This window comes from Corvus brachyrhynchos, unplaced genomic scaffold (assembly GCF_000691975.1).
Source record: "Corvus brachyrhynchos isolate BGI_N302 unplaced genomic scaffold, ASM69197v1 scaffold223, whole genome shotgun sequence".
NCBI lineage: Eukaryota > Metazoa > Chordata > Aves > Passeriformes > Corvidae > Corvus > Corvus brachyrhynchos.
Window position 1 is genome coordinate 4,217,989 of NW_008237174.1, and position 27,607 is coordinate 4,245,595.

General features: G+C 39.4%; 1 protein-coding gene across 1 annotated transcript in view; it reads left to right on the forward strand.

The window, feature by feature from the left end:
* The window catches only part of CLSTN2 (calsyntenin 2), a 415,955-nt gene that overhangs the window by 312,396 nt on the left and 75,952 nt on the right, over window positions 1–27,607 (forward strand). Inside the window, exons 3-4 of the mRNA XM_017728846.1 lie at window positions 19,962–20,157; window positions 21,763–21,971. Of these exons, the coding sequence (XP_017584335.1) occupies window positions 19,962–20,157; window positions 21,763–21,971 (405 nt within the window). The remainder of the gene's footprint in view (window positions 1–19,961; window positions 20,158–21,762; window positions 21,972–27,607) is intronic.

Genomic DNA, 27,607 nt, shown 5'->3' on the forward strand with positions numbered 1-27,607 from the left:
TCCTTTTTTTCTTCCTACCTTTAATTTTCATAACTTCCTCTTTGGAAATTCGCTTCCTTTTTAAAATAATTTCTTTTAAATAGCACCCTTAAGTGTGCACTATATGGTCCATATATATAAACGAGGCCACTCAGATTACAGAAATTTTGTGTTATGTATTAGGCCTGTAAATACATTTTTCCCTCAGTTAATGAACTGGGCAATTGGGAGAAGAGGTTTAAAATGCATTTTAACTTTCAATAAAGGAAAACAACTCCTAATCTGAAAAAGTACTTTTTTTTAATCAAAGATTGTTTGACAAAGAATTCTTTACCATCCCTATTTCCCATTTTTTCTAAATACATCTTAAACGCCAAGAAGCATTTAAAAGTTAAACCACCTGCTAGAATTTCCATTCAACATCCCATGAGGGGTCTAAGGAAGCCTGGTCATTAGGAAATATTGTAACTTTCTCAGATGCTTTCTCTGACCAGAGATTTTCATAGCACAGCAGGTGAGACCAGGAGGGGTTTTTGGTTTTTTTTTTTTGGTTTGTTTTGTTTTTTTGTTTTGTTTTGTTTTGTTTTTTTCCTCCTTAAAAAGCATTTTTTCTGAAATAGCAAATATCCAACAGCTTTAAAATGCAGTTGTGGTGGCAGTGATTTGGGTAAAATTCTCTGTTTCTCTTGTGGCTTCATTTAATTTCAAGTCATTGCTGCTGTGTTTTACTTCCTATTCTGCAAGATATTGCTGACAGTCTTTTATGGGGAATTGTTTGGGTAAATGGATTCAAAACTGCAAACTGTTCGCTAGGAGAACTTACAGAGAACCAAAAAATAAGTATCTCTCTAAGCAGAAATCTATTCTGAAAAATGAATCCAGAGTAGCTGGACTGATAAGATGCATTTACTGCTACTTTAACTGTATTTAGAGGAAAAAATTGAATCATTCTTTGAAGAAGATGATTCTCTTCTATCTGAAGAAAAACTCTCAATATATTTTATGCTGCCTTGGGTAATATTGAAGAGAACATTAAATCCATACTGGTTGGAAGCTGAAAGTTGGTTAAAAAGAAACCTTTAGAGAAATTTCTTTCCTTGAGATGTGATGTGGTTTTTTTCTTGGAAGATCTACACCTACATACAGTCAAGAATTTTTGTGTGCTACACAGAAAAATGAGGTCTTTAATGACATTCCTACCTTAGGACCTGTTTGGTGGCTGCTCTGAGATGGAAAGCCTGGTTGGCAAGTTTCCTATAAAGCAGTTTTCATGAGTCATTAAAACGCATTCTTGCAAGAATCCTTTGAAAAAGGGAAGCCTTTCTTGGGTCTGCAGATCTGTAATGCCCAGAGGTGGGAAGTTGGTCCAAAGCAGATGTGTTGGTGTCCACCCAGCCTGTGAATTCAGTGGTGGCCTGTTAGACATAATGCAAATTCATAGCAAGTATTTAAAAATATCTGAAATATTTTTTAAGCCATGACAAGTGTTAAAAAATAAAAGAGGAGGGTAAAGGAACAGCACAAAAATTACTTTCTAAAAGAAAGTGTCATATCATTTATTTATCATTTTATATAAACTTCTTATCTCCACAGATAGATTTTGACTGTGAATGTTATGTATGCTTTCATTTTTTTAAATTCTACATTCACATTTCCTTTCCTTTTTTTTGTTTTGTTTTGTGGTTTTTTTTTGTTTGTTTGTTTGTTTTCTGGGGGTTTTTTTAGGAGAGAAAAAAAAACTGGTGTTTTTATTTTCAGAGCCATAATGTGCTTGAATTCTTATTCTGAGCAGGCTAGATTTGTTGAAGGAGAAAATGAGTAATCCGAGTCTTTGAGCTGTGACTGCTTTATATCCCATGTGTTTTTTCACCCATTTTTGCTTCTTTTATTAGCACCTTTCCCTGTTGTCAGCTCGAACAGATTGAAAAGTAATGGCGAGGTCCAGCTGTTAAGTTAATGGTGACAGAGAACAAAATCATTTTGGAGAGGCAACTAAATTCCTCTGCAATCTGATTCAGCCTTCTGGCATGGGGGACATTGTTTCTATTCAATTCAGGCTGAACTCTGTGTTTTGAATATGAAATACTGTAACAAGTCAGGCTTTGAAGAACCAGCTCACTCCTCAATTAAACTACATTGCCCCATTATTTGTATTTACGGCTTTTAAATCAGCTCCCACAAAAACTGTTGTGGAAAGAAAGCTTCACAAGGTTATAAACAACAGCAGAGGGACTTGAATAATTTAAGCAAGCTGCATGGAATAATTGGATGCCGTGCACTGTGTATGATCAGCCACTCCAGTTCTTTTCCTTGTTGCCAGTCTTTTGATTCTTTGCCTGACATCAGACAAAGGAGTAACAGATACAGAAGACTAGATAGCTGTAGTAGAGAGGAATGAGCTGACAAATCAAACACCATATCAAGCAAACGACCAAAAAACCAACAAATCAACATGTGACTGCTTAATCTATTGAACAGAGAATAGACTGAATTGGTCCAGTGGGAATGGTTTGTCTTTTCCTTCCTCTGTACTTTTAAACTATTTTTCTGATCCTTTTTCTCATTTGAAGGGATTTTGTTTTGTTTCTAAGGAAGAAAGGGCACTCCTCATTAAAACTTCACTTGCTAACAGGGAGTGAGGTTGCCAGGTCACTGTGATTGTCCCTCACCCAGAGGAGAGAATAATGTCTGTATCGTTCTTATCCTCTGCAAGACTGTAAGAAAGAGCAATCTTTTATGTGCTCCCGTAGTTGCCATAGGACAACATATCCTTTTATGAGAGCCCTTAAAAAGGTAGCTCTGTGTAAGGACTTGGGGATTACTTCTGGCTCCTTACTTTTAGATCTTGGCTCTGACTGTAGCCATTGCATAAATGACATGAAAAGTGCTGTGTTCTGCTAACAACATGAGAGTGAATGTGTCCAGCAGAAGGCATTAGCTTAGATATTTTCACAATGCTCTGCTTTATGCAAAGTCATTTAAAGAAATTTAAACATGAAGCACTGCACTGTATTTCATTTCTCTGGTCTAGGATGACCATAAGGAATTCTTCAGACAAGCTAAGAAATTCCACAGAGCTACATAATTCATTTCACCTTTAATCGTCCTCTTGTGACTGCAAGTTTAAACATCTAACAAAAACAACTGTTTAAGAAATATAATGGCTATAACACAGCTTTTTATGATCAACCTAGATACTTCTTCAAGAGTATTTTAAAGGAAAGCCATTGTGTGAATAATGATGATGTAAAACTGGAGACATAGCTCTAATGTTTACTGTGCCTCAGCAATTTCCATTTTAAATATGCTGAAGTTTTCAGGAAAAAAAGCTTCTTTTCCTGAAGGTAAAACATGTAAAATTTGGGTGTCTCTTCTGTGGACAGAGTTGCTAACCTGACAGGTTTTTGCAGACCAGATGCTGATGTCGGTAATACCTGCACAGTACTTTCGTCAATAAAATTTTTTTCAGAGTGTCCTGAGATCTCATGTCAAGAGACTCGTGGTGCTACCTGAGGGGACAGAGAGTTCTGGGTGGTGTGGGTTCTGAACAGGCCCTACAGCAAACCTGTACCTCATTCAGGACAAGGTCTTGCAATCTGCCCCTCAGGTAACCTCTCGATGGGGGTGGTGGCAAATGGCCACCTTGTATTCAGAATGTACAAGATCTTTTGATGTGCCTCACATACCCCTAGGGCTGCTAAAATTATGATAGTTAAGAGAAAATATGTATGTATATCTAGGAACTTCTAGTTCCAAATATATGTGTCTGTATTCAGGAAATCAAGATGGGCATAGAATAAACTGTGCAATTCCTGCAATGCTGTATTTCTGATAGCTTTGCTGGCTCTGACTCTTGAAAATCTGGCCTGCTTTGTTTTCCTTAAAACGGTGTGATGGCTCAGAGCTAAGCTGGATCCATGCCTTGTTCCCCAGTTCCTCTGCCAAAGATGCTTTCCAAGAGACAGGTCTCTCTAACAGCATTTAAATCTGGTGTTTAACCTAGGTGAGGTAGGACTGGGACCATAAACTGCAGGTTTCTTTAATTCCATGAGGTTTTGACAAGTCTGCATTAGTCGCTGCCCTCTCTTTGCTACCAGTCTCTTACGGCATCCTGCTGGAGTCAACCCTGACTCTGCCTGACCCTCTTAAGCCTGGCTTGGTGTGGAATTACACAGATTAATTATTCTTAAATTACAAAAATAATTCTAGATTAGAATAATAATCTTTCTGGTCTCTGGTCATGCTGGGTCTGTCTGTAACCTGTGGCAGGGACACCCCTTCCTGCTGCCTCCTGCCCTGCTCTCCATCAACCACCTGTTGGCAACTGACCCCTCTGTTCTGGGGACAGGGACTTCTCTGTCACCTGGGGTTTAGTTCTCAGCCTGGGAGTTACAGGTTCATTAACCCTGTCTGAGAGCAGCAGATTTATTGATAACCTATTCACTGCTCATTCACAGACCACTCAGCTATTTCTTTGGAAGGTTTGCTTTCATCATTATTTAGTTTCTTGGTTTGCCTCATCCAGTACTGTTATTTCTGATGCAAGTCTGTTTCATAGAATGATTTTAAAAGAGATGGAGGGAGGAACTTGTATCATTCACTTGAAATAAGTCCCTGTTTTCTGGCATCAGTAGCATTTTCAGTATAGAAACCAGAAAGCCACACTGAGTTGTAGAGTATATTTATTTATATATATTTTTACAGAACAGAGTTGAAAACACAGGGAGTATCTCAGAATAATTGTTGCCAGAATATTGTCCACCTTAAGCCTGGTTTGTCATTCTGCCAATGGTGCCATTCAGCAGCAGAAATCAAACGTGTGAGGGTCATTGCAACTAAATATTTTTGATCCATAGGCTGCCTGGTGGGCAGTGACCTCTTCAGAGCTTCTGCTCTGGACAGCAAGGAATTAATGGAATAATTAATATTGATTTTTCTGGCTCTACCTGTGTTTTATATGTCTGTCATCAGTTTTGTGGAAACTTTGTTGTTGTGATTTCGAATTGGTGCTTTCACTGTTTCAAATCCAGTATTACCTAAAGAATTTCTGATTCGTTTTGTTTTGGTTTTGTTTGTTTGTTTGTTTTTTTCCTTGTGATCAAAGCAGAGAGATCTCTCATTCCTGGATAGCACAATCTGTCAAACATCCTTCCAAAGCTCCTATCAGAGTAGCACTGTGGTCGTGTTTTCATATAATCCTTTCCACATCCATATTTTACTTCCATTTGCAGTCTAAGAGAATATAATTCAGGGCAGATGCTGTGGATACTGTGCAAAAACACCTGTTTATTCCTCTGTCATGGCCAATAGAATCACTTTTTGCATGTGGTTGTATCCATGTATCCTTGATTTATAGGTCACAGTACTAGTGACTAGTAACAGTAAAAATAACTTTTAAATTATGCTTTTGAGATCTCCAGTGAATTTACACAGACTCTTGCACAGTTTTTTACACTTACAGTGGATGTGCACTATTGAAACAATAAATATTGGTGTGTTATTCACAGTGGAAAAAGGGATTAATGCTCTGGAATTCCCCCCCAAAATGCCTCATTTGCAGCTGTCACTGGGCATTATTGTGCTTATTTGATTCACTTCCAGCTGTAAAAACAGAGAACAATTTCCTGAGGCCAGTGGAACAATGCTATGAATAAACTGATATGAGAGAGATCTAGTTCATCATCTAGTTCATCACTAAACCCACAAAAAAGTCATTATCAGTTCTTTTACCTGATTGCCTTCTACCCAGAATGTAAAACTGTGAAAGAGAAACACTGGTTGTTTAATAAAACACTTGATTCTTCTTCTTCCCCCACCACCTTCTGCTGCCCTGTCCCACAAAATAAAAAACCAAAAAAATCCCCAAACAAACAAAAATCCAAACCAGACCAAAAAAAAACCCCTACAAAAAGAAAAAAGAGGGGGAAGGGATTCTCTGAAATCACTGTCTAGTGCCGAGGGCAGTGGTGTAAGCAGCTCGGATACCTGAAGGTTTACACATCTATTCCACTGTGGAAAGGAAACCAGAAGAAACCATTTCAAAAGACCAAGCAAGCCTGGCACATGATTAAAGTTGTATTCACTCCGTGGTGACTACACTTTCCTTTCCTGATGTTCAGGGTTCATCTCCTTTCGAGCCAGGAGGTTTTTGTATGTTTGGGTTTCATTAGTATTTTCCCACCTGCTCTCTGCAGTGCACGCATACTCACACACACGCTCTTCTGAGAATTCCCAGAATTCTGGAGAAGAGAGGAGAAGGAGCTGCTGCTCTGCCTGAATGGGCCAAATGTGTTCCTTTCAGACTTCATCACACACTTGTGCCAGTGCCACAACTGGGAAGCTTTTTTTACCCCATTTGCAGAATGTGGTTTGTAGATGTAAAAGTTGGCACACTGGGTAATTTGAAAATCACAACTTGTGAAAAACATTATCATCTAATTCATCAGACCTGTAATACTCAAAATTCTTCAAGGGTTACTCAGCTGCATATCCCTGTACTATTATGGCTCTTTAAACCATAATGGTACATAATCTGCTAAATGAGCTGTCATTGCTTAAGTAATTTTGACAGCCATAATGTTGTGATTATGGAGCAGCACTGGGAGGATGATGAGGGTGGTTGCTGGGGTTTTTGCCAGCTGAGACTGCTTATTTTTCATTAACCACAGAACTGGTGTTAATGCATTTTTGGAGTGTTTGAAGAACTTCACTCAGATGAGACTTACCTGCTTGAGAGCACCCTGTTTCTCTGGGTTCCTTCTGGTCCCCAGGAGAGCACCCTGCCCAGAGAGCCATGCCAGGGAAACAAGTGCATGTGCAGGTGGCCTATTTATGGTTCTGAATCCCAGTTGTTCCCAGGTGTTTGCTAGGTTTTGTGAGATGGCCCCATTGTCTCATGGTGTGCAGCTCTGCCCTGCAGACAAGAGCACTGGCACAAGCATGGCTAATTTCCTGTATTACTTCATTCCTAAGAGTTCTTAAAGCACTATTTTGTTTGTCACTCTGTTTCATTATTTTCTTTTGTGCTCAGTTTGCAACAAATCACAAGCTTTTTTAAACTGTTACATGTATAAGTTCAGCCCAGTCTTACAGAGATAAAATGTTCTAAGTATTTAATGAGAATAAAGATTCCTTGGGCTCTCGCTGACAACTGTTCGATCCCTCTGTGTTCAGATTATGCCCTTAAAGACACTTGTACAGTTATGTTATTTAGCTCAAATACGATCATGACAGCCTGGTCTTTAGTCTTTGTAACCACCTGCAATTTCCAGTGAATTCCTGAGGAGCAGCATTTACTCAATACATCTGGAAATGAGTTTTTCAGTAAACAAGGCTGCTAATGATGTGTCAGGAGAAGCGTGATCCTGGTCACTCGGTGCGAGTTGTGTGCTGCAGGGCTGAGGAGAGGAGACTCTCAGTGGCATTTGTGCCCTCAGAGCAAGCTGGAGTGACCTGGAGTGAAATAACCCAATCAGTACAGATAGCACAGCCATTATTGATCATTCCTAGAAGACAGCTTTGCACCATATTCACTGAGAGAAAATACCACTTTTTAAATGAAATCAGAATGTTCAAAAATATATGGAATAAAAGCTAATAGAGAAGCTGCTTTCAGCCTTGACAAGCAGTTACTCAGTTCCTCCTTCCAAAAACACATTTGTTACCCAAAAATTCAGGTCTGTAAATGGCTGTTCTAAAAACTTTGTCGACACAGTGCTTGCTTCCCAGGGCTAGAGCTGAGCATTCACAAAGGAGTTCTGCCATAGCCAAATGCTGTTTGACCACTTGTGAAAGTATAAATGCAAATGCCATAAACGTTGTTGAGTGGTAACCACAAAACTGGCTTTGAATTAACTTTACATCTTGATAAAATACTTTGTGTTTCCTACTAGATATATTCAAATTAATATTATAATTTACTTCAGAAACTGCAAATATAATTTGTTTCTTTACACTGCTGCGGAACAGTTAAATAGAAACTACAGAGATATTTATTTGCGCTTTCCAAATCACTGGAATGATTTATTATTGTGGAATTTACATGGTGTTACTTTTTTATTGCTTTATATTGCACATGTTTGGTTTTAATAGTTGCATCCTTCATTCCATTAATTTCAGATTAAAAATTAAATTGCAACTGAAGTTCAGCCATAGCTCCTAAAGCATAAAAAATAAGCTTTGGTCTTCACTTTCTAGAATGAAAGTGGGGGTGGAATACAGACTAAGTAGAAAAAAAATCTCTTAGCAAGAACTGTGATGTTACTCATAACAGCTGCTGGTAACTGTGAGATCTGTGTTCATTTCTGTACTACAACCTTTAGTTTTATTACACTTTGGTTTCCCAAGGTTAATTTAGCCTTTAGCAATTACGGATTTTAGCAGCACTCAGCAAGGGATTCCTTTTGCCATTGATATCAGTGCAAAATTTGTAAATAATCTGTAAGACCCAGGCTGTACTTTTAACTTCAGCTCTGTTTTCAGATAGTCTTTTTTTTTTTTTTTTTAATGTGGTATCTCATTTGCTCAAAAAACTGATACAGAACTGTTCAGAACTTGGGAGTTCAAATTTTAAAACATTAAAAGGGTTTGCTATGCAAAGACTTATGTCTATACTTAAATCCAGACCTCTCAAAACTCCCACAGAAGTCTTAACTCTTAGGGATGCAAAATATGCCAAAAGAAAGAAAGATTTTAAGTAATTTAAAGGAATAGGTCATAAATTTGCAGATGTTTCAATGTAGAGATGAAACTGAAATATGTATCCACAACATGGTTTGTGTCATGTCCACTTCAGTCCACTTCTAGAGTTTTTGTCATTCCCTCAGGACTTCAGTTTTGCACTTGCAGCAGGGACTTACTCAAAGGCTGAACTGAGGCAGGTGATGAGGGAGCAATGACCCTGTTACATCCCCTGACACTGAAATGTTTGCAAGACCACACATGCTTTGAGGACAACAAATCCAGGGATTAGAAATTCCTAGAAAGTCCAAATTCACATAAAGTAGGAACTAAATCTGATGCTGAACTCCCAGGCCCACTGCAGCCTGTGACAAGTGCTATGTGTTTTCAGGACTGGCACCCCCAGTTTCTGACATGTGAGGAAACAAGGAAGAGTAATTTTTCTAAAAGTCACAAGCACCTCTCAGACTAACACAGCCAGAAGTGGGCAGCAGACGTGGAGTAGAAGTCAAAGAGAAAGAGCAAAGTCATTAAATATTTGTAGTGGAGCTGGCAAAAATATGGTTTATCAAAAATATAATTGTACTGAAGTAGAAGCATTTTGTGGATTTTTTGATATTACTGCCATTTCTGCAGTGGTGAGGGGGTTTTTGAGAGGACTGAACTTTCTCTGAAAACAACTATTTTGACACATCTCAGTTTCATGAAAAGTTTCAAATAGTTTTTAATTTCACATTGGGGAAAAAAAAGCTAACACCATCTTCAAAGCTGCTGAACAACACCATTTCTGTCGTCTGTGGAGCTGCTGCTCAAGAGGGCAAGAAATAGGATAACATCTAAGAGATATAGCAAATAAATAGGGTTTTTCAGTGGGTTAGATGATAAAAAGCACAAAAAAAAAGGCATGTTGAGATCACTGTGGCTTTGAATTTACAGTTTAGAAAGCAAAGCTCTTTGCATTGCTGAATAATTAATATGAGTAAGATATCCCAGTGTAAAATCTTAGAAGGGACAGAGCCCCTGTTTTTACAATGGAGTTCTTAATGGCTGTCCTGTATCTTTAGTCTGAATACAGCTGCAGTTCATATATCCATTAGAGTTATTTTCATGTCAGTGAGAGTATAAAAACCTTAATCTAAGTTTCCATATAGGAAAAGTTACTTTGTGCTAGTACTGACCATACCATTCCATGAGAGAGCTGTGTCTTTGCTCAGTCAGAGATTTCCTGGAGCACAATCCCCCCTGCCATTATAAGTACTGTGCCATGGGTCTGTGCTTCTGGAATTGCTTTGGTGGCTGGAGTCCCATCTGAATCATGGAATGTATCAGGACCTGTTAAGGTTGGCAGTCCTGCATTGAGAAACAAGGATCTTACTAAACTCTGAGTAGGAGTTCGTCACAGTCTCAGAAAAATCTGGGGTTTTGCAGTTCTTAAGCATTTGTGCTGCTATTAGGAGAATGAAAAGCTGGGAATAAGGAGCGAAATATCAAGTAGGAGTTTCCCAAGGGCAGCTGGAAGTACTGAGGTAGTCAGCTCACACAGCTCAGGTTCTCACACCTCTCATGTGTCAAATACTAAGCCTGAGCAGGTGAAGGCAGCTCAACACAAAGTTGTGCTGGGGAGTCTTGGATTGCTGTGTCTGAAAGCAGGCATTCTCCTAAACTGCCTGTGAGTGACACAGCACTGCAAGCCTTTTCTGCATAAAAACACAGACATTTGCTGTCTGCCTGAGCTCTGGTCAGTGGCTGGAGCTGTCTTGTGGGTTGTTGGGCTGGTGAGGAGCAACCTTGGGCTTAAGACCAGCACAATATAAAAAGGCACTGACATTTCTCTTTATAAAGGTGTGGTAGGAAATATTAAACTAAACAGAACAAAAGAGGAGGAGACTGTGAGGCTCAGAGGAATAGGATGAACAGAATATATTTTTTTAGAAATAGAAAAAGCAATTCTAAGTGTCCAAACAAATTAGAGTACAGCTGATCTTTTAGGGAGATGTGCATTTACTTTTTCTTTTGATGAATTTTGTTATATTTGCTATGTGATTTCCATTCTGATAAAAAGCCAGATGCTGTAATTTTGACTGTTTCTTTTCATTTGAGAGGATGCTTTGTAGCAGAAGCATTTGTGTCCAAAGTAACTCATCCTGTCTAGAGATCCAGTCCAAATTATGACTTTACATCAGGAGCTGAGTATTTCAGATTGTTTAAAGACAGGCAAGTGGAAGTAAAAACAAATGAAAAAAAGCCATGATCAGGAGGAACCATATGGTAGTCTTGTAACAATTAAACTCAGTGCTCTACTTTGCTGCGTGTCTGCAGGATGCACAGACTAATCCCTTGTGTCCAGGCTCCATGCCAAGATTAATGTTCCTAAATTTTTTATTTAATCTGCTTCTGTAAGAAGAGGCCACAGCAGAGTAAATAGCTGAGTGAAAACTTGAGGATGTGTGAGCACTTTATCCCTTTCCTAACCTCTCACTCAAAGCCTTGCCTCTCACGTGTGTTCTTCTGGGCAAAAGGTGGAAGAGTTCTGAGACACCTAATGCATCTCTGACATTTTACTGTGTGTGTAAGCAAGAGTTTAGGAGCCGCTGAAAAGTTCCAAAGTGCGTACTCTCCCTTTGAACTCATTTCATGGGCTGCTAATGCCATGGAAGCTCCACAATTATTCAAAGGCATAATATTGGAACTATTTTATGGTTGTTATTTTTGCAGGACATCCCTAGCTCCTAATACTTTCCTCTCTGGTTTGCATGGTTGAGTCTGCTGTTTAAATTATGTGCTAGCCAGTCCAAAGTTCCTGGTTTAGCTCTCAAGTTAGAGCTAGTTCATGCCTTTGATTCAAAAGAAACAGAAAAACTGATTGATCATTCACTGTGTGCTTTGAATTAGCTAACTATGCCCCAAAACAATGCCTTTAAAATTATTCAGGGAAATAATCATTTTAATAAATTCAACATTTTCCAAGCTGCCTTCTCAGAAATTGTCTGCCTTGATATAGGGCTCAAGGGAAAGTAGTTTAATTAAAAAGTAAGGTTTTCTGTCAGTCTGCCGAGTTCTCTGCAGACTAAACAGCTGCTGATTTTCTACTCTGAGTGTGACATGCTGATGTTCATTTTCTTATTTATCTCTGTGTATCTCACAAGGGAGCCAAATCTAGCAGGTCGTGTTGGAGCACGTATCCTGCTGCAGGAAATATTTTTGTTAGGTTTGCTTGCAGGACTGAAGGAACTCTGTAAGTAATATATATTTGCTAGCCAACATTCCTAATTCTAGGTCTCTATTTCATTTGAAGATCTTAGGAACATTATACATCATTAGCTACTTTCACATATTTTATTAGCATTTGTTCTTTAACTGCTCAGTAATACTTAGTGGCAGGAAATTATTGCAAGCATAGTAATAACCTTTTTAATTTTATGTGCAGATCTAGGTCACTCTTTTAGAAATAGGTCCACTTTTTTTTTTAAAGGATATACACAGTAAATTGGGTCAGGGCCTCATAAGGCAAGTTATCTCCTGTTTGTCTCAGTGTAGACCTCACTAATCTAGAGGTGAAATAGCTTCGTGACCCATCTCTCAGACACGAACATGGAATTAGGGCAGTGGGAGCATCTGGGCCTCTGTATTTCCTGGAAGAGAAGTGTCTGAAGCAAAGTGTGGTGTTTGATCTGCTGCAGCAGCAGGAAAGCTGCAGTTAAAATAGCAAACATTGCAGCCTCAAGTGAGCACTACCCAAAGAATGCAGGCTATGTGTGAAGAAAACGACCCAGAGGTGTTTGTGATTGTTATTGACACCTGTGAAAAAGTAGAGCAGAAAATGACCCAGTTGGGAGCTGTGTCATTATGCTTCACTTGGCTCCTGGAGGATAAAGTTCCTTTTATTAATGTGCTTTTTCCACAGGCTTAATTACATGGTTGCAGGATTAATTTTTCAAATAGTTTATTATAATGTGGTATTCTAAAAAATGCCAAGGCAAATATTTCTTAGGGATACTCATGTAACTCTTGAAGAGACTGTACTGTGCCCTACAGCACTGTAACTAAATGGAACAGCTGTACCTGTGTGCTGAGTGCATGGTTGTGTGACACCGGATGCACTCCTGAATCCATGGGATACTTCCAAACACGACACTTGAGGCTGACAAAAGCCTTCCATTGGTGCAGGTGGGCGTGGAGCTCCACACATTGATTATAAAACTATACTTTTTTGGTACTGTTCTTAAAATCACACTTTCTTGCTTTTTTTTTCCCTTGAATCTTGCAGATTTCAGAAAGAATAAAAGATTAAGAAGTGTTTGAAATTATTTGCAATAGAGTGTTAATTTGGTAAGGGTTTGATTGCTGGGAGGAAGGAATAACAATATTTTATATTTCTATAGAAGGTGTTTGCGAAAGGCACAGTCAGTAGTTAATTAAGCACATCTTTATGTGCACAAACATTTATCTCCTTGTTACGTATTTTTCTAATCCACCTCAGTGTTTATTGCAGTTTTCAGATAAACATCTATCAGTTCTCCCTCATTTGAGGTGGAGTGCAGACCTGAGTGGGACGTGTTGTGCATCGCAGCAATGGGGGATTCCAACAGAGCAGTGTGGTCAGATATCTCACTAGAATCACAGTTTGTCCAGAAAAATCACACTTTTTAAGCAAGATTTATGTAAACAAAATTGTAGAGTAGGGAAACTTATTGTGGAGCCAGGAGGAAACCCAGATATCACTGCTGCTTTTATGCTGCCCACAGAAGTATATTTTTATCCTGAGCAATTGGTCCCTTCTTCAGTGGAAGGATGAAGCCTGGTTCATTTGATGTGAGCTTATGGCAACAATGAATTACTTGAAGTGCAAGTGCAGTTTCCCCCTCTTCCAGTTTCAAATCCATGGAACAGGAAGGGTAGCAGTGGATTTATGCTCTTGCTTTGCAGAGCGTGTTGCCCATAAAATTAGATATGAGGAAATAATAAATTTTGGTGTTATGTTAAGGCATGAATACCTCCCTCTGTTCATGATTTCAGTATTGCTTCCTGGAATTTAGTATTTCAGTATGAGTTTAATAGCATGGACTTAACTGAGCTGGAAAGCATATGCAGTAGTTACTACCTTATTTTTTTTTCCCTATCCTTACAGATATTTTACATTTCTAATTATTATTTTGCCTCCCTTTCCCAAAAAACTGCCCTTTCCTCCTTCAAAACATAACCTTCTGCATTCTGTAATTATTTAAACAGTAGCTACAGCCTGTGATAGAAAAACTCGTCAAAGCTGTAAACCTTCCCAGTGAGAGTCACTCAAAAGGTCACCAGCTCTGCACTGTAGGAGGTATTTGCAGGATTCCAGCAGAGAAACTTGTATACAGCTGTTATTGTGGAAGGCTGGATTTAAAAAAACCCAGAGAAACAGCAACCCCTAAAAAAGTTATTGGTAAATCTGACATTGACAGCATGCCGTGGTTCAGTGCTGTGTTTCTGAGAAAACAGCAAATTGAGCAGTGTCCCAGCTGTGGTGCTTATTTTCAGGTGTCCATCCAACTGCCAGGAGAGATCTTTGCTGATAAATTTTCCAAGAACAGCATGCCTTTGTTTGGATTTCCATCCACATGTAAAGCCTTAAAGATTCAAATTTGATTCATACTGACAGTACTTCAATTTTGTTGACAAACTTTTAGTTAGAACAAGAGGAAAGTCATGCCACAAGCAAATCCACATGTTACATAAAATTCTTGGAAGCCTACTGGTGGCATGTAGTACACGAAGAAGATTCATTAGTGTGGTGGCTGTCAGATACCTCTGACTTGATGGATCCATGGAGCTGAATTAAGTTCTTGAAAGACATGCCTAAGGAAAAAGCAGTGTTACTGTCATTCGTGTGCAAAGCTTTAGAGGTCACTGTAACACCTTGATCGTGGCATTTCTGTCTGTCCTTTGAATCAAAACTTGATACGCATCTGTCCTGAGCAGGGGTTTTGCCTCCTTCAAGGTGGGACTGGATTTGCCATGTGGTCCTGGGGCTTTGATTCTTAGGCACTTTGGGATCTTCCAGGGACTCTGTGCTTACCTCAGGAAGTATAAAACGGCAACCTTAATTTTAAATGAAGGATTATCTATGTTGATTTGCATGTCAGAGAAAAACACACATGGAAGTGTAATAAAAGGCTAGAGAGTAATAAAATTAGAACAGGATAGGAGTGTAAAGGAGTGATTTTGTCAGCAGCAAACTAATGAAGCCTGCTTTCCTAGACGTTTGAGCTTCACGTTTGATTTACTGCTACTGAAAAGGTACAAGATAGAATTGCAGCTTTTCTTCTTGTTGAGCTTTTAGAACACTTTCGTGTGTTCTGTTTGCTGTTCAGTGAGATGTGACCTCTTTGTCACCCCTATGCTTTTTCTGTAGCATCTCTGTATTGTGGAGCTGCATCATTTCATAGCACTTGAGGGAAACAATTCATCTCTTTAAAATGTAGTTGAAGTTAACGAATGGTTTCAGGAACGAATGCATGTGAGTACATCACCACCCAGATGTGTTCTGGACACGACATTGTAAGCTCTGTTCCGTAAGGAATCATGGGATTGCCTAAGCATGCAATTATCACTAAGGTTGGAACGACCTTGAAAATCATTGAGCCCAGCATTAACCCAGCACTTCCAAGCCCATCACTAACCCACATCCCTGAGTGCCACGTTTCCATGTCTTTTGAATACCTCCAGGGATGGTGATGCCACCACTGGCCTGGGCAGCCTGTGCCAGTGCCTGACCCACACTTCTGGTGGGAACATTTTTCCTAACATCCAATCTAAACCTGCCCTGGTGCAACTTGAGGCCGTTTACTTTGCCCTATCGCTTTTTACCTTGGAGAAGAGACTGACTGCCATCCCACTACAGCCTCCTCTCAGGGAGAATTAGAGAGCAATGAGGTCTCCCGTGATCCTCCTTTTCTGCAGGCTGAGCCCCCCCAGCTCCGTCAGCTGCTCCTCATCAGACTCGTGCTCCGGACCCTTCCCCAGCTCCACTCCCCTCTCTGGGGAATGTCTTTCTTGCAGTGGGGGACCCAGAACTGGGCACAGTATTTGATGTGTGGCCTCACCAGTGCTGAGTACAGGGGGACAATCACTGCCCTGGTCCTATTTGCCACACCACTGCTGACACAAGCCAAGTGCCACTGGCCTTTTGGGCCACCTGGGCACAGCCGGGTCCTGTTTAGCCACTGTTGACTGGCACCCCCAGGTCCTTTTCTGCTGGGCACTTTCCGGCCACTCTGCCCCAGCTTGGAGCACTGCAGGGTTGTGGTGGCCCAGCACTTGACCTTGCTGAACCTCAGCCAACCAAGTGAAACAGCATTTGGTGATTCCTGATTCACATACAACTGCTGCCTTTTTTTAACTATTGATGACGGTGATGAAATATTAGAGATCCCAGCTTTCCATCTGAAGTCTTCAGTATTCTTGGTGTAGTGAGGGCTGAGGAAGTAGCAAAGGGAGCTGTGAAAGGCCAAATAAGCATGCAGTGTTTTCTAATAACGTCTGAAATTGATTTCAAGTGAGTGAGGCTGTGTAGTTATTAAAGAAGTAACATTGAGGATTATTATTTCTATGAATTTGGTGTTTCATATAAAAGGCAGTAATTTGTAATACAGTTTTATTGATTAAGGATTATAATCACTAAATTTTGCATGTAAATGTAACTGAATGTGAAACATTGTCTTTATCAATTTCCAAACAGTGGATAAATTTGTTGGTTATGTTTCAGAAATTATGAACCATCAGTAGCTTTTTTTCAGGCTATTGCAATTTTTACAGAGAAAATTATGTCCTTGTTATCCCTGCAGTAGTAACATATGGATCTCTACCAAGGCTTTCAAAATTACAAGAATGTAAACTTCAAAATTAATAGGTGCTTATGGCTAATGCTAGTCTGAATGATTTGAAGAAAAAACGTGTCCAGAGTTTAGTTAAAATATGCATTAAAGTGAAACTCTCAGCAGAGTTCAACTGGAAGCCTGCAGGATGTGCATCCTGGCCTGGGAGAAGAGATATTTTCCCCTCTGCCCTGGAAGTTGCTATAGCATCTCATGAATGTGCTTCTACCTTTGCATGGTGTCACCAACTTATCCTTTTTTTAGCAATTCAGTGCTACTACTGCTTCCATGGTCACAAAATCCTATATCCACCTGCTCCCCAACCCATTCAAATGAAATGAAGAAAAAAGCACAGAATTTTGCTGGGTTGTCTGTTGGGAGAAAAACAATGTCCCGATTTGTACTCTCATCATTTCAGCCTTGCAAAGGAGAAGGGGGGAAGGTGGTGCCAAGGTCCTGCAGCTTCAGTGGTGAGTCTGAGTAGGAGAGAAACTCTGTCTCCTTTTCCTCCAATGAGTTACAAAACCATACTTACCCAAGCTTGGCACAATTCCCATTGGCATCATGTAGGTCTGAGGTTAGCTCAGCTGGGTTGAAATAAAGTCCTGTAGCTCTATTTATTAATGAGAAATAGTATCTGTTACATTTTAAAGACACTATTTGTAATGGTTAGTAATAGTCGTTCCATATATCTGTCAATGGGTGTGTGTCTGGCAGTGGACCTTACTTAATTTTCTGCTTTGTTACAGCTCTTACAACTCTGTTATCATTTCCACTTGCAATACAGCTCTTAAGACACCTTTTAAAAAACATCATGAGCCTATACATTTTAATTTTCCACAGTGTTAACTAATTTCTTTGGAAACAGCAGTAGAGCCCTTTTTTTGAAAAAAATTCTTATCCAGTTTTTAAAAACATTTGCAGTTGTTTTCATATAAGTAGGTTTCTGTAGCCACATTCTGGAAGTCAGTGTGGGGTTTTTTGGTGTGTGTTTACAAATATCTCACCGTATCCAGGCAGCTGTCATTATTTTATCTTTGGCAAATGGGAATATGGAGACAAAATTAGAGTTATATTCAAAGCTGGAGCATCTCGCATAGGAGCGGGATATAGAGACTTCTAAAATATGTGATGAGAACTAATTGGAACATGTGCTGCTTCTATGATTGCTTTGCATTAGGGCTCTGCCTTTGGAGAGGAAAAAATGATAAATATTTAGATAAGGGCTGAGAGAACTTTTTTCTGCCCAGAGCTATTTCTGTTTTTTAAGAACGGTAGCTTGGATGTCTGCAAATGCTGTATGGTTTGCAATCAAACAGTGGATCAATAAAATAATAAACACAAACCACAGAAGCTAGGATTTCTGTTGATGGATTGTGCGTCTCAGGAAACCTTCATTAAGAAACTATGAAGGCCAGTCTTCACAGAACATAACAAACAGTATTTTCCATTAGACTTCCCATGTTTGCACTGGCTTATTTTGTATTCAATTAAAATAACACTGAAATACACAATATCATTTTAGATGAATGTTTTGTTTTGTTTTGAAGTTACAAGGAAATTAGAATAATTTTTATCAAAGGTTGTGTTTGACAGCAGTGGGATACAAACTCAGTGAACAGTGCCCATGGTTAAAGCTGAACAAGCTGCTTCACTTCAGCCTTCTCTTAATCTCATGCTTTGGTCCCTGTGCACAGTTCATTACCATTGTGCAGCCTGCTTTTATGGATGTGCAAAGTGTTAGTCTTTTTCAAAATCTGATTCTCGGGGTAAAGTCCATTGCTTCTTCTGTAGCCCAAATATCTGAGTTCGTTGAGGGTGAACAGCGGAGTGATTGGAAAAGAGCACAGCTTTGTCCTGGGAAACTCCATGGCCCTTTCACACCCCTGGAGGGAGGGGGTGCAGCAGGAAAATGTCCAAGCAAATGCTTTTTGGACGTTTTCAGAGCCTCATAATTACCAAAACAACTGCGTGCTGATCCTATAAAGACATTTGTAGGATTGATTGCAATTTTCAAGTGTGGGATTTGTCTGCCTAAATGCCAGTGGATGTAGCTGAGCAAAGCTTCGGCTCCTGTGGTCATAAAGGGAAGCCTGTGTGATGATAGTTGAGGGAATATTCTAAAAATCCTGTGTTTCTACCTCAGTGTACCTAATCCCCACCCTCCCTGCACATGCACCCTTGCCATTTTTTATTTTTCACACATAATAGGAATTATGAGCCTCAGCACTTTTTATAAACTCGCTGTCTGCTCTCTTTTGTAAAAATAAACAATATGTTGTACTAGAGAAAGAGGAGCCAGGCCTGAATTAGAGGTCATAGATTCAGAGTTAATTTAGAATTTGGCACTCGGCTCAGCTATGATTGGCAAGGAGATTTCCAAAAGGCTGCAACTGTAAATTGGAAATAAATGGAAAAGGATTATGTGAGTGGGAGACCGCTTTGAATCTATAATGCATGTCCCGAGACTGACTTGCTCATAAAAGAGCATGTGTTTAATGTGTCATAAAAATATTTAAGTCACATTGGTCTTTGTATAAATATTTCATTTTTAAAGTTGGATTCTGGAATGGTTAAAAATGAATTCGGTGTGCATCCTTGCTATCAGTATGATGGATAAAAAAAGGAACACCAGAAACTGTGTCTTTTTTCCCTTTCCAGACTCATATTCTCACAAGATTCTTTATGTTGTCTTTTGTGACCAAATCAATTTTTTTTAGTCCTTGCTATATCATCTGTTTTGGTCTATAGTACTCCTCTGAGAGATGCTATGGATCTATTATATTAGGAAACAGTTTGGAGGCAGAGTGAGCTACTGCCAAGAAGGCATTCATGTATGAGAGTGTGAATGTGGGTGGGTGACTGAGATGTCCAAAAGGGACACTCGTCTGTGTTCCTTCAACTACTTCTGTTCCAAAGATGATGTATGTCTGTAAATAAAGCAGGATGTATTTTGAATGTGCCCATGTTCTGCACCATTAGATTTTCCACTGTTGGGAAACTAAACTGCAAGAATCTGCACATCTGCTACCACCTGGCAGCTCAAGTGGCTCAAGGAACAACAGCAGTTAAAAAAAGACCACCTCTGAAGTATTATCTATTTTTCTTTTTGCTATTTTCTTTAAATAAATACAGTCTCTTAATTCAGCTCAAAAATAACTTAGCGTAGCATTGCTGTTGGTACCATATGGGATGGCCTCTGGGGCTTTCAGAAACCATTTAGTACTGACAGAGGAAGAGGGAGGTGTGTGCCTGGAGCTGCACTCAGCGCATCCCACTGCACAAGCACCTGCTTAATGGCCCTTTTGGATGCATAATGACCTGCTGCCTGAGTCTGTATGTCCCCCCTCTGTAACAGCAGGTGAAATACAAATGAACTTTGTAGGTGTCACTCCAGTGCATAAGACTTAGACCCCCCCAGTTATGATTGCTTTGTGCTGTTCCTCACAGGTGAAATATGTGCTTTTAAAATCCATGGGCAAGAAATGCCCTTCGAGGCTGTTGTGCTGAACAAGACATCTGGAGAAGGTCGGCTTCGAGCAAAGAGTCCGATTGACTGTGAACTGCAGAAGGAATACACATTCATCATCCAGGCCTATGACTGTGGATCGGGACCAGGTGGAACAAACTGGAAGAAATCTCACAAGTAGGTGAAAATGAGGAGAAGTATTTTTTTGCTTTGGCATACATTCACTCTACATTATATTATTGTCAGGTAGAAAGCAAATAAGATGAACCATTGTTGCAATATTCTACCCATTTTTTCATTCCTTTTTCCTATTAGAAAATATATTCCTTTTTGTTTGCTTCAGTTAAAGCTTTTGACAGGATCCCTGTTCAACTGGGTAAATGCATCTCAGTTTTGGTTTATATTTTCCATTCTTGCTTTCACGTTGAATACATCCAGGTCATCGAAGCTGGCTTTCAATTGATAGTCACAATTTTTAAATAGGTTTTCTCTCTGTTCATCTCATTTCAAATGGTAAGAAAAGAGGAATCATCCCATTTTTTTAGTATATTTATGTCACATGCTGAGTAGTGTCACGTTTGAACAGAGAGTCTCTGACCTCAGCTTTTGGACAGCGAGTCTCAGAGGAACTAAAATCCTCTGAAGAGGAGTCTATTGAAGGTCAGAAGGTGGTACTTTTTACCATGGAGCCAATTCCCTGCATAAGCTTAGGTGGTACAGTGCCTTTTTTCCCTTTAAATTCATGAAACTAAGCTCCAGACTATTTGTCATTAAAGATGAATTTAACTCACGTAGATGTGTAAGTGCTCTACAAATTGTTCGTTTTGCTGAGAGCCATTATAAGAAATGATTTATAGTAATCATTCTTCCTTTTGCTCACCCAGGACACATGACAATTAAAGATTTAATTAGGTCTATAATGCATGCTGAAGTTTTCAGGATATTTAAAAAGAATACAGATTTAGGAGGAAGCCTGCAATAGCAGATAACCATCAAATCACAGAAACAGGTTTTGCTTCACAATACCAAATTTTAGTACGTTCCCCCCTCTCCTGTCAGTAACAATCTGGTAGAAATCCACTTGTGGAAAATTTTAGTTTAATCTTGACTAAATGAAATGTGGCCCACTGCCACCAGACTTTGTCTGGTAGCACACACACACAGAGCCACGCTGTCTGGGGTCCCAACGTTTACTGTGGCTCTGCCATTGCTCTAGAACATCCCTTCTGTGTCCCTCTGTTCCCCTGCCTATCAAACCAAACAGCAAGCAAATCCTTCCAACAGCAAGGCCTTTAGAGTTTGCTCACTAAGGGCCTTGATGGGTTGTATGTACAGTGTTGTAACTAATTGAAGGATTAGATAATTATCATCAGCAGAAGGTGAGAGCCTTATGTAATATGGAAGAATGTTTGTAAACTGATCATTTTTAGGTGCATATGTAAGACTACTGTGATTTTTTTTCCTCTCTCTTTGCTTATTTTACCCTGTAATGATATCATTGGCTTTCTGCTGGGGTTCAGTTTTAGGGGCAGATTTTAAAAGGGAGCACTGTGAAACCCTCTCCCTATAAGCCAGGGTAATAGACTTTTACCTAGTGCCACATTAAGATACTAAATTAGGCAAATTAAACATAAAAACTCAGTAATATCTCATTTTAATAGGGGCTTATATAGTCTTCTAGATATGTTTTGTTAGTCTTTTCAAGTGTTTTAAAAAGAAACTGTTAGTGAGGTGTCATGATAAACTAATTTTTCTTTTTGATCTTTTGTGTGCCTATTTTAGGGCAGTGGTCCATATCCAGGTAAAGGATGTCAATGAGTTCTCCCCAGCATTCAAGGAGAGCGTGTACAAGGCCACTGTGACAGAGGGGAAGATCTACGACAGCATCCTGCAGGTGGAAGCCATAGATGAGGACTGCTCCCCCCAGTACAGCCAGATCTGCAATTACGAGATTGTCACAGCAGATGTGCCCTTTGCCATCGACAGGAACGGTGAGTGCTGGCACAGCAGGGCTGTCTGCAGGGGTGTCAGTGCCTGTTGGGACGAGCTGATCACCTGGCTGGAGAGTGAACTCCAGAGAGAAATCCTGTTCTCATCTCTGAGAACGGAGGAATCCTTATACTGAGGAATTCCATCCCTTTTGTCTTAGACTGGGGCAGACAGCGATGCAGTAATTTCCTGTGGAAATTAAGGCACCAGATCAGGTGACATGATTCTTGGTCACTCAGTCCATTCTCCTAATTGTCTCAGATCCTGTTTCCCATCCAAGTGATGGCATTCCCCAATGCAGCATGTATTCCCTAATGCAGGGTTTATTCACTGGATTACAGCTAGTCCCATTCCCCTGAACTTCCTGAAGCAGAGCCTGAATATACAATATTCTGCATATGTGTATTGATAAAACTTTTAGGATCACAGGTCCACAGACCTGCCCACTTGTGGTGCTTCCTGAAGTGGATCCATTATTCTGCAGCATGGAAGAAAATGTGCTTTGGAGAATTAGTAGAATTTTAAAATTTGTTTGTTGTTTTTAGATGTCTTTCTAAGGTATATAATTTATATTTTAGGGAAAATAATAAACCATATTAATTTTTCCATATGCAGTGGTTTTTGACCTTGGTAGGCCTGTATGTCAGCTTCCTGGAACAGCATAGAACATGAAACTGAGTTTGGGAATGGTGGCTGAGCTGCATGAAAAGTGTGCGGAAGATCCTTTCTCCCATTCTCTGCTTGCTTCCGACAATACAAAATACTTTCCCCAGAAGAAACACCCTGTGTACATAGCCAGCAGTGCTCTGATTTATCTCCCCTAGCAGAAGCATTTAATCCATGCTGTTTGTAGGAGGAGAGTTTAGTTTGGAAGTTAAATCTTGTTTTTGGCCAAATTGTAAATTGAAAGCATGCATGGAGCTACAGTTTTCTCTGAGCAGTCATTTTCATGTTGGGATGTTTTATAAAATCTCTTTACCCCGTTCAAAAGTTATTAATCTGTATTTGTGCAGCTCTTGCACAATGCACAGGTGAGCATGAGAAGACAATAACCTGTTACATCAATAAATTGTACTGACTTTGGGGAAAAATCCATCTCGTTATCACTCGCTGGGAAGCAAAGGTATGGTATAGGAAGTGCAATCATGAGGAATATGTTTGTGTTTGGGTAAATGAGCAGCTGGCACAGTAATCCTGAGGATTCTTGAGAATCCAGACAACTGCACAAAGGATTTTTTACAGGAAGTGGGCATTTGGAAGTAGATATTTGGAAGCAGTTCCCTAGAAGCTTTTCCTCTCTGTGGGTTTTTATTAACTGTGAGATTTCCCATGTTGTCATAAGAGAAAGTTCTCTACGTCTCTGAATCAATTTTTTTTCCATAGGTCCACGTGACTTGCCTGTATGGAGGGGTGGGTACTTACAGAATTCACAGGTTATTTCATAATTTCCTGCCAGGTTTGTGGCAGATATAAGCGACAGAGAATACCCTGAAATTGGTGTGATACAGAGGAGTCATTTCTACTGCTTGTGCCTTTTCAGCTCCTATCACACAGAGCAGCTGCCTCAGGAGTGATCGTGTCTTTTTGCAGTCAAAACATGATCAAAAGCATGGGAAATGTCAGGAATCCTTGGTTATATCTTTGTCCTCATGTGCCTGGGACCTGCTTTTCAGCAAAGGCAATGAGAAAATCATTGATTTAAACATGACTTTAAAGCCTGCAGTGAATAATTGGTATAAGGTTGTAATACTTGCAGTTTCTTGGTCATGAATTCAATTAATATTTTTGATGTATTTGTTCACTAAAAGAGCAGTGCTGCCACAACCAACAGTAATTGCAGTCTAATTTGCAATTTTTAAAGATAATGGTAATTGCTTAAACCCACTGGGATTAGAGACAGAGTTAGAATAGATGGCTACACTTTTATTTTGTGACAGAAATATGTTGTTTAGTTCCAACACATTTCACTGCTGAGAATGTCTCTCTGTGGCAGCTGATATAAACTTTCTCTGGTGCAAATTCTTTGGAAACATGCCCATTTTTGTTCCCTATAGGATGGTTAAAATAGATGTATGAGATGCCTGGGACTGTCTGTTAATACTGTGCTAATGAGGATTTTGTTAACAGGTTTTTTTAGCCATTGTGAAATACAAATCTAGGTTCTTGCATCTTCTGCAGGTTGTGATTTTTTTATGCTTTTCAGTCACCTACACGTGGAGCTTCATTGCTCAGAAAGAGGATAAGCAGATACCTTAAAATCAAATCTAAATACTGCAGGGGCCCCAAAAGATGGAAGTGGGGGTGAATTGTGAGAAAATACGCAATTGTCTGCCCCAGATGGTGGATTTTTTCATGACCAACATACGAAACTAACCCCAAACATAGGTCTGTAAAAAGATGAAGCTGTTCTACCAGCTCTATTTCTTTTGGCAGGTCATTGTCTTGTTAGGTAAAACTTATTTCTTGTCCCTAGATCCATGCATGGAGCATTTTTTGGCCTTGAAAAATTGTATTATGCATTGGGGAACATTTGCAGAAAGGCAGAGAGAGCCCTGCAGGCCGTGTTGGTGCACAGACTGCCTCATCCCCACTCCATGGCAGGCAGGAGTGGGTGGGCACAGGAAGCAGCATCAGCTCAGGGGTGTTTCCTACAGGTCCTTGTAATGTAGGCACTTTGGGCAGGTAATATAAAACTTCACAGTTACATTTGGGAGCTCTGGGCCTTGGTATGTAATTTCTTTGTGAATAAAATTACTTTGTGTTCTGAAACTATAGCACTAATAAAATTTACTCTTGTATATGATGAGCCCAACTTGGAGGGTAATGAACTCTTAGTCATAAAATACAGTCAAGTAAAGGCAAAAGACAAATTTATGCTTTGCTGTGCAAAGGACTGTGATTAAATGTATAAGGCAAAATATGTTTTAAAAGTACTATTGCATTCAGATTAGTCTCGTTTTCTCCTTAGCAGAGAATCCAAATCAAGTCAGTTACTGTATCAATATTGTGTTTGCTTTTTTCAGGTGACAGAAAAATTAAACCACAATGCACAGATCTGTTGTAATGCCAGCAAAACCCACTTCTATTGACATATCTTGTGCTGTATTTGTCAGGGATTATGGTCAGATGATCAGAGAGCTCAGGTATAGATACAAATTCTGTCACAGCTCTGACCTACTCTCACCTAAAATGGGGATGACTCTTATTTGCCACCCACCTCTGGGGAGCACTTCACAAATACGTGTTCAGACTGGTCAATGTGAAGATGAGATAGGGGCCGGTAGGTTTCATCCTGGATAGGACAGGACCTCACAAGGTCCCCCTTTACAGCACTGAGAGCTGCGGTAGGAGCTGTGCAAACTTCATGTTGCCAGAAAAGTAAAGCCAAACTTTATAGCTGAGCGTCTGCATTTGATATTTATATATTTATTAAGTGACAGATACTTTCCATTATCATTTAAAAATGAATCTTTTTTACAAGAAGAAATTCTAACCCTTCAATGGACTTAGTAACTGTGGAATTTAGGAGGGAATTACCATATAAAATCAGTCAAGTCTTTCCCCATTCTCGTGACTGCTCCAAAGTAAGGTGAAAGAGCCATAAAAGAGGGATGTCTATATCCATCCATCCCTAAAACTGACCTTGAAGAAACAGAGATGTAAATGTCTGTGTCCTCAGGAAGGACTTTTTATATTCCTGTAGTCACTTATCTGCTTTTTGTTTGAAAATTTGTTATAGCTTTGGGTATTTCCAGGAAAAGGCAGATATTTGGAAGACTGAAAAAAAAATTACGGCCTAATTTTGAACTGCATAGAAATGTGCTTACTTCTCCCATTAAAATTTTCTCTTTTTAATGTTGTTAGTTACTTTTTTGTCTATGGGTGAGATGTAAACAGAAACTTTCAGACTATCATCTCTAAAAATTTAATTAGTCTGTGTTTATAGTGCTTTCCTTCTGTGTCTACTTTTTAATCGTATTGATTAAATTATAAAACCCAAAGAATCATAAAGTGTCAGAGATAAGAGAAAAAAATTACTAGGAAATCAATAAGCTATTGGGTAACATCTGCAAGTCATCCAAATGACCTTCCAGAATAACACCTAAGAGTTAAAATCTTTGTAGTCCAAATCTGAAATGGCCATAATGAAATGCAGATCTTGGAGGATAGAGTTAATGAAATATAAATGTGTTGTAATGATTTATAAATCTTGTAGGACAGTTAATTTGCCACACAAATTCTAGCAATCTGCTAACAAAGATTTGGACAATTTTTGGTTTCTTGAGAATTTTTTTTGCCAATCACAGACTAAAATAATACCAAGGAGAACCAAATAGGGAAATATAAAGATTAATTTAAGAAATAATATAATGCAGAAAGGACAGAAGAACTGAGCAGACATAAAATCAGTACTGAAGTATATACAGTGGCAGTTTTTCATGAAATCTCTTAGGCAGCCACTAATCAGGCAACTCAAGATAGTAAAATGGGTGATTAGATTGTTTTGTCAATTACTAACTCAAAACCCAATGAAGTAGTTGGTGTGGTTGTTGCAGTTGCTTGTGGGGAGGAAAGAGCTGTGTCCATGGCAGGCCTGAAAATGCCTGGCAAGATGAGGTACCCTGGAGAGAGAACCCCAGAGGCTGCAGGACACTGTCCTGTTTCCATATTAGCCTTCAGCAGCTCATTTCGTTTCTCCTTTTGAGACATAAAAATGTCAGAAGGGCTTGTGCTCCTCTGTGCCTGGCTCAGAAAGGGAGGGAGAGAGACTCAGAGTCAACAGTAAATGGGGTATTGGGCCTGACTTATAACTGCAGATGTAAGAGTCTATTTAAGCTACAAATTTTGAGCCTGAAGATGGTGATAAATGCAAAAAGCAGCCTTTCTTCAGGCCTGACCTGGAAAGTTTTGCATCTGTTTCACTTAAACTCCTAAAGTTGGCTTTAATGTAGTAGTAGTAGAAAGAGAAGTGGTGGGCTCTGACAAGATAAGGAGTGTGCAGCAGAGAGACACCTGCTAAAAGTCTTCACTTGTCAAATTAATGGAGCTTTAGTGAAAGACTTCTTTTAAAAAGTTGCATTTGTCTGCTTTCTCCTATCTCTCACTCATTTAAGCAAAAAGAAAAAAGAAAATGAAACCCAAACGCCCAAACAAAGCCTAGCGTTTTGTGCCTGACAAAACAGACTTTGGCCAGTATCTGTGGGGATCAGTTGACTGCATTTGACTAAATTCTAGGATTTGGGGGCTGCCCATTTCAAATTTAGCACAATCAACTGGATTTTGCTGATCTTTGTTAGAAAGTAGTTATGTGGAGCATTGCTGCAGAGTACGTCTGTTTCTTGAATTCTAGAACAAAAATCCTCATTCAAAGAGATGATAAAACAAACAGCCCTGAGCAAAAGCATGAAATGGATTAAACAGAATGAAGTTTCAGCTTGTGCAAGAAGTAAATTTCAGTGGAAATGGACAGAATTAAAATGCTGAAATTGTTAATAGCAAACCCATACATTTTGCGCAGTGCTCTCCTAGTCCTGCAGGAACTGCTCTGAGAAAGATCTTTCCCTTTCCTTCTGAAAGTTCTGATGTCTTTGTTCTTGAAGCAGGTAATTTGTAACCTTTATATGTGTGTCAGGTTCAG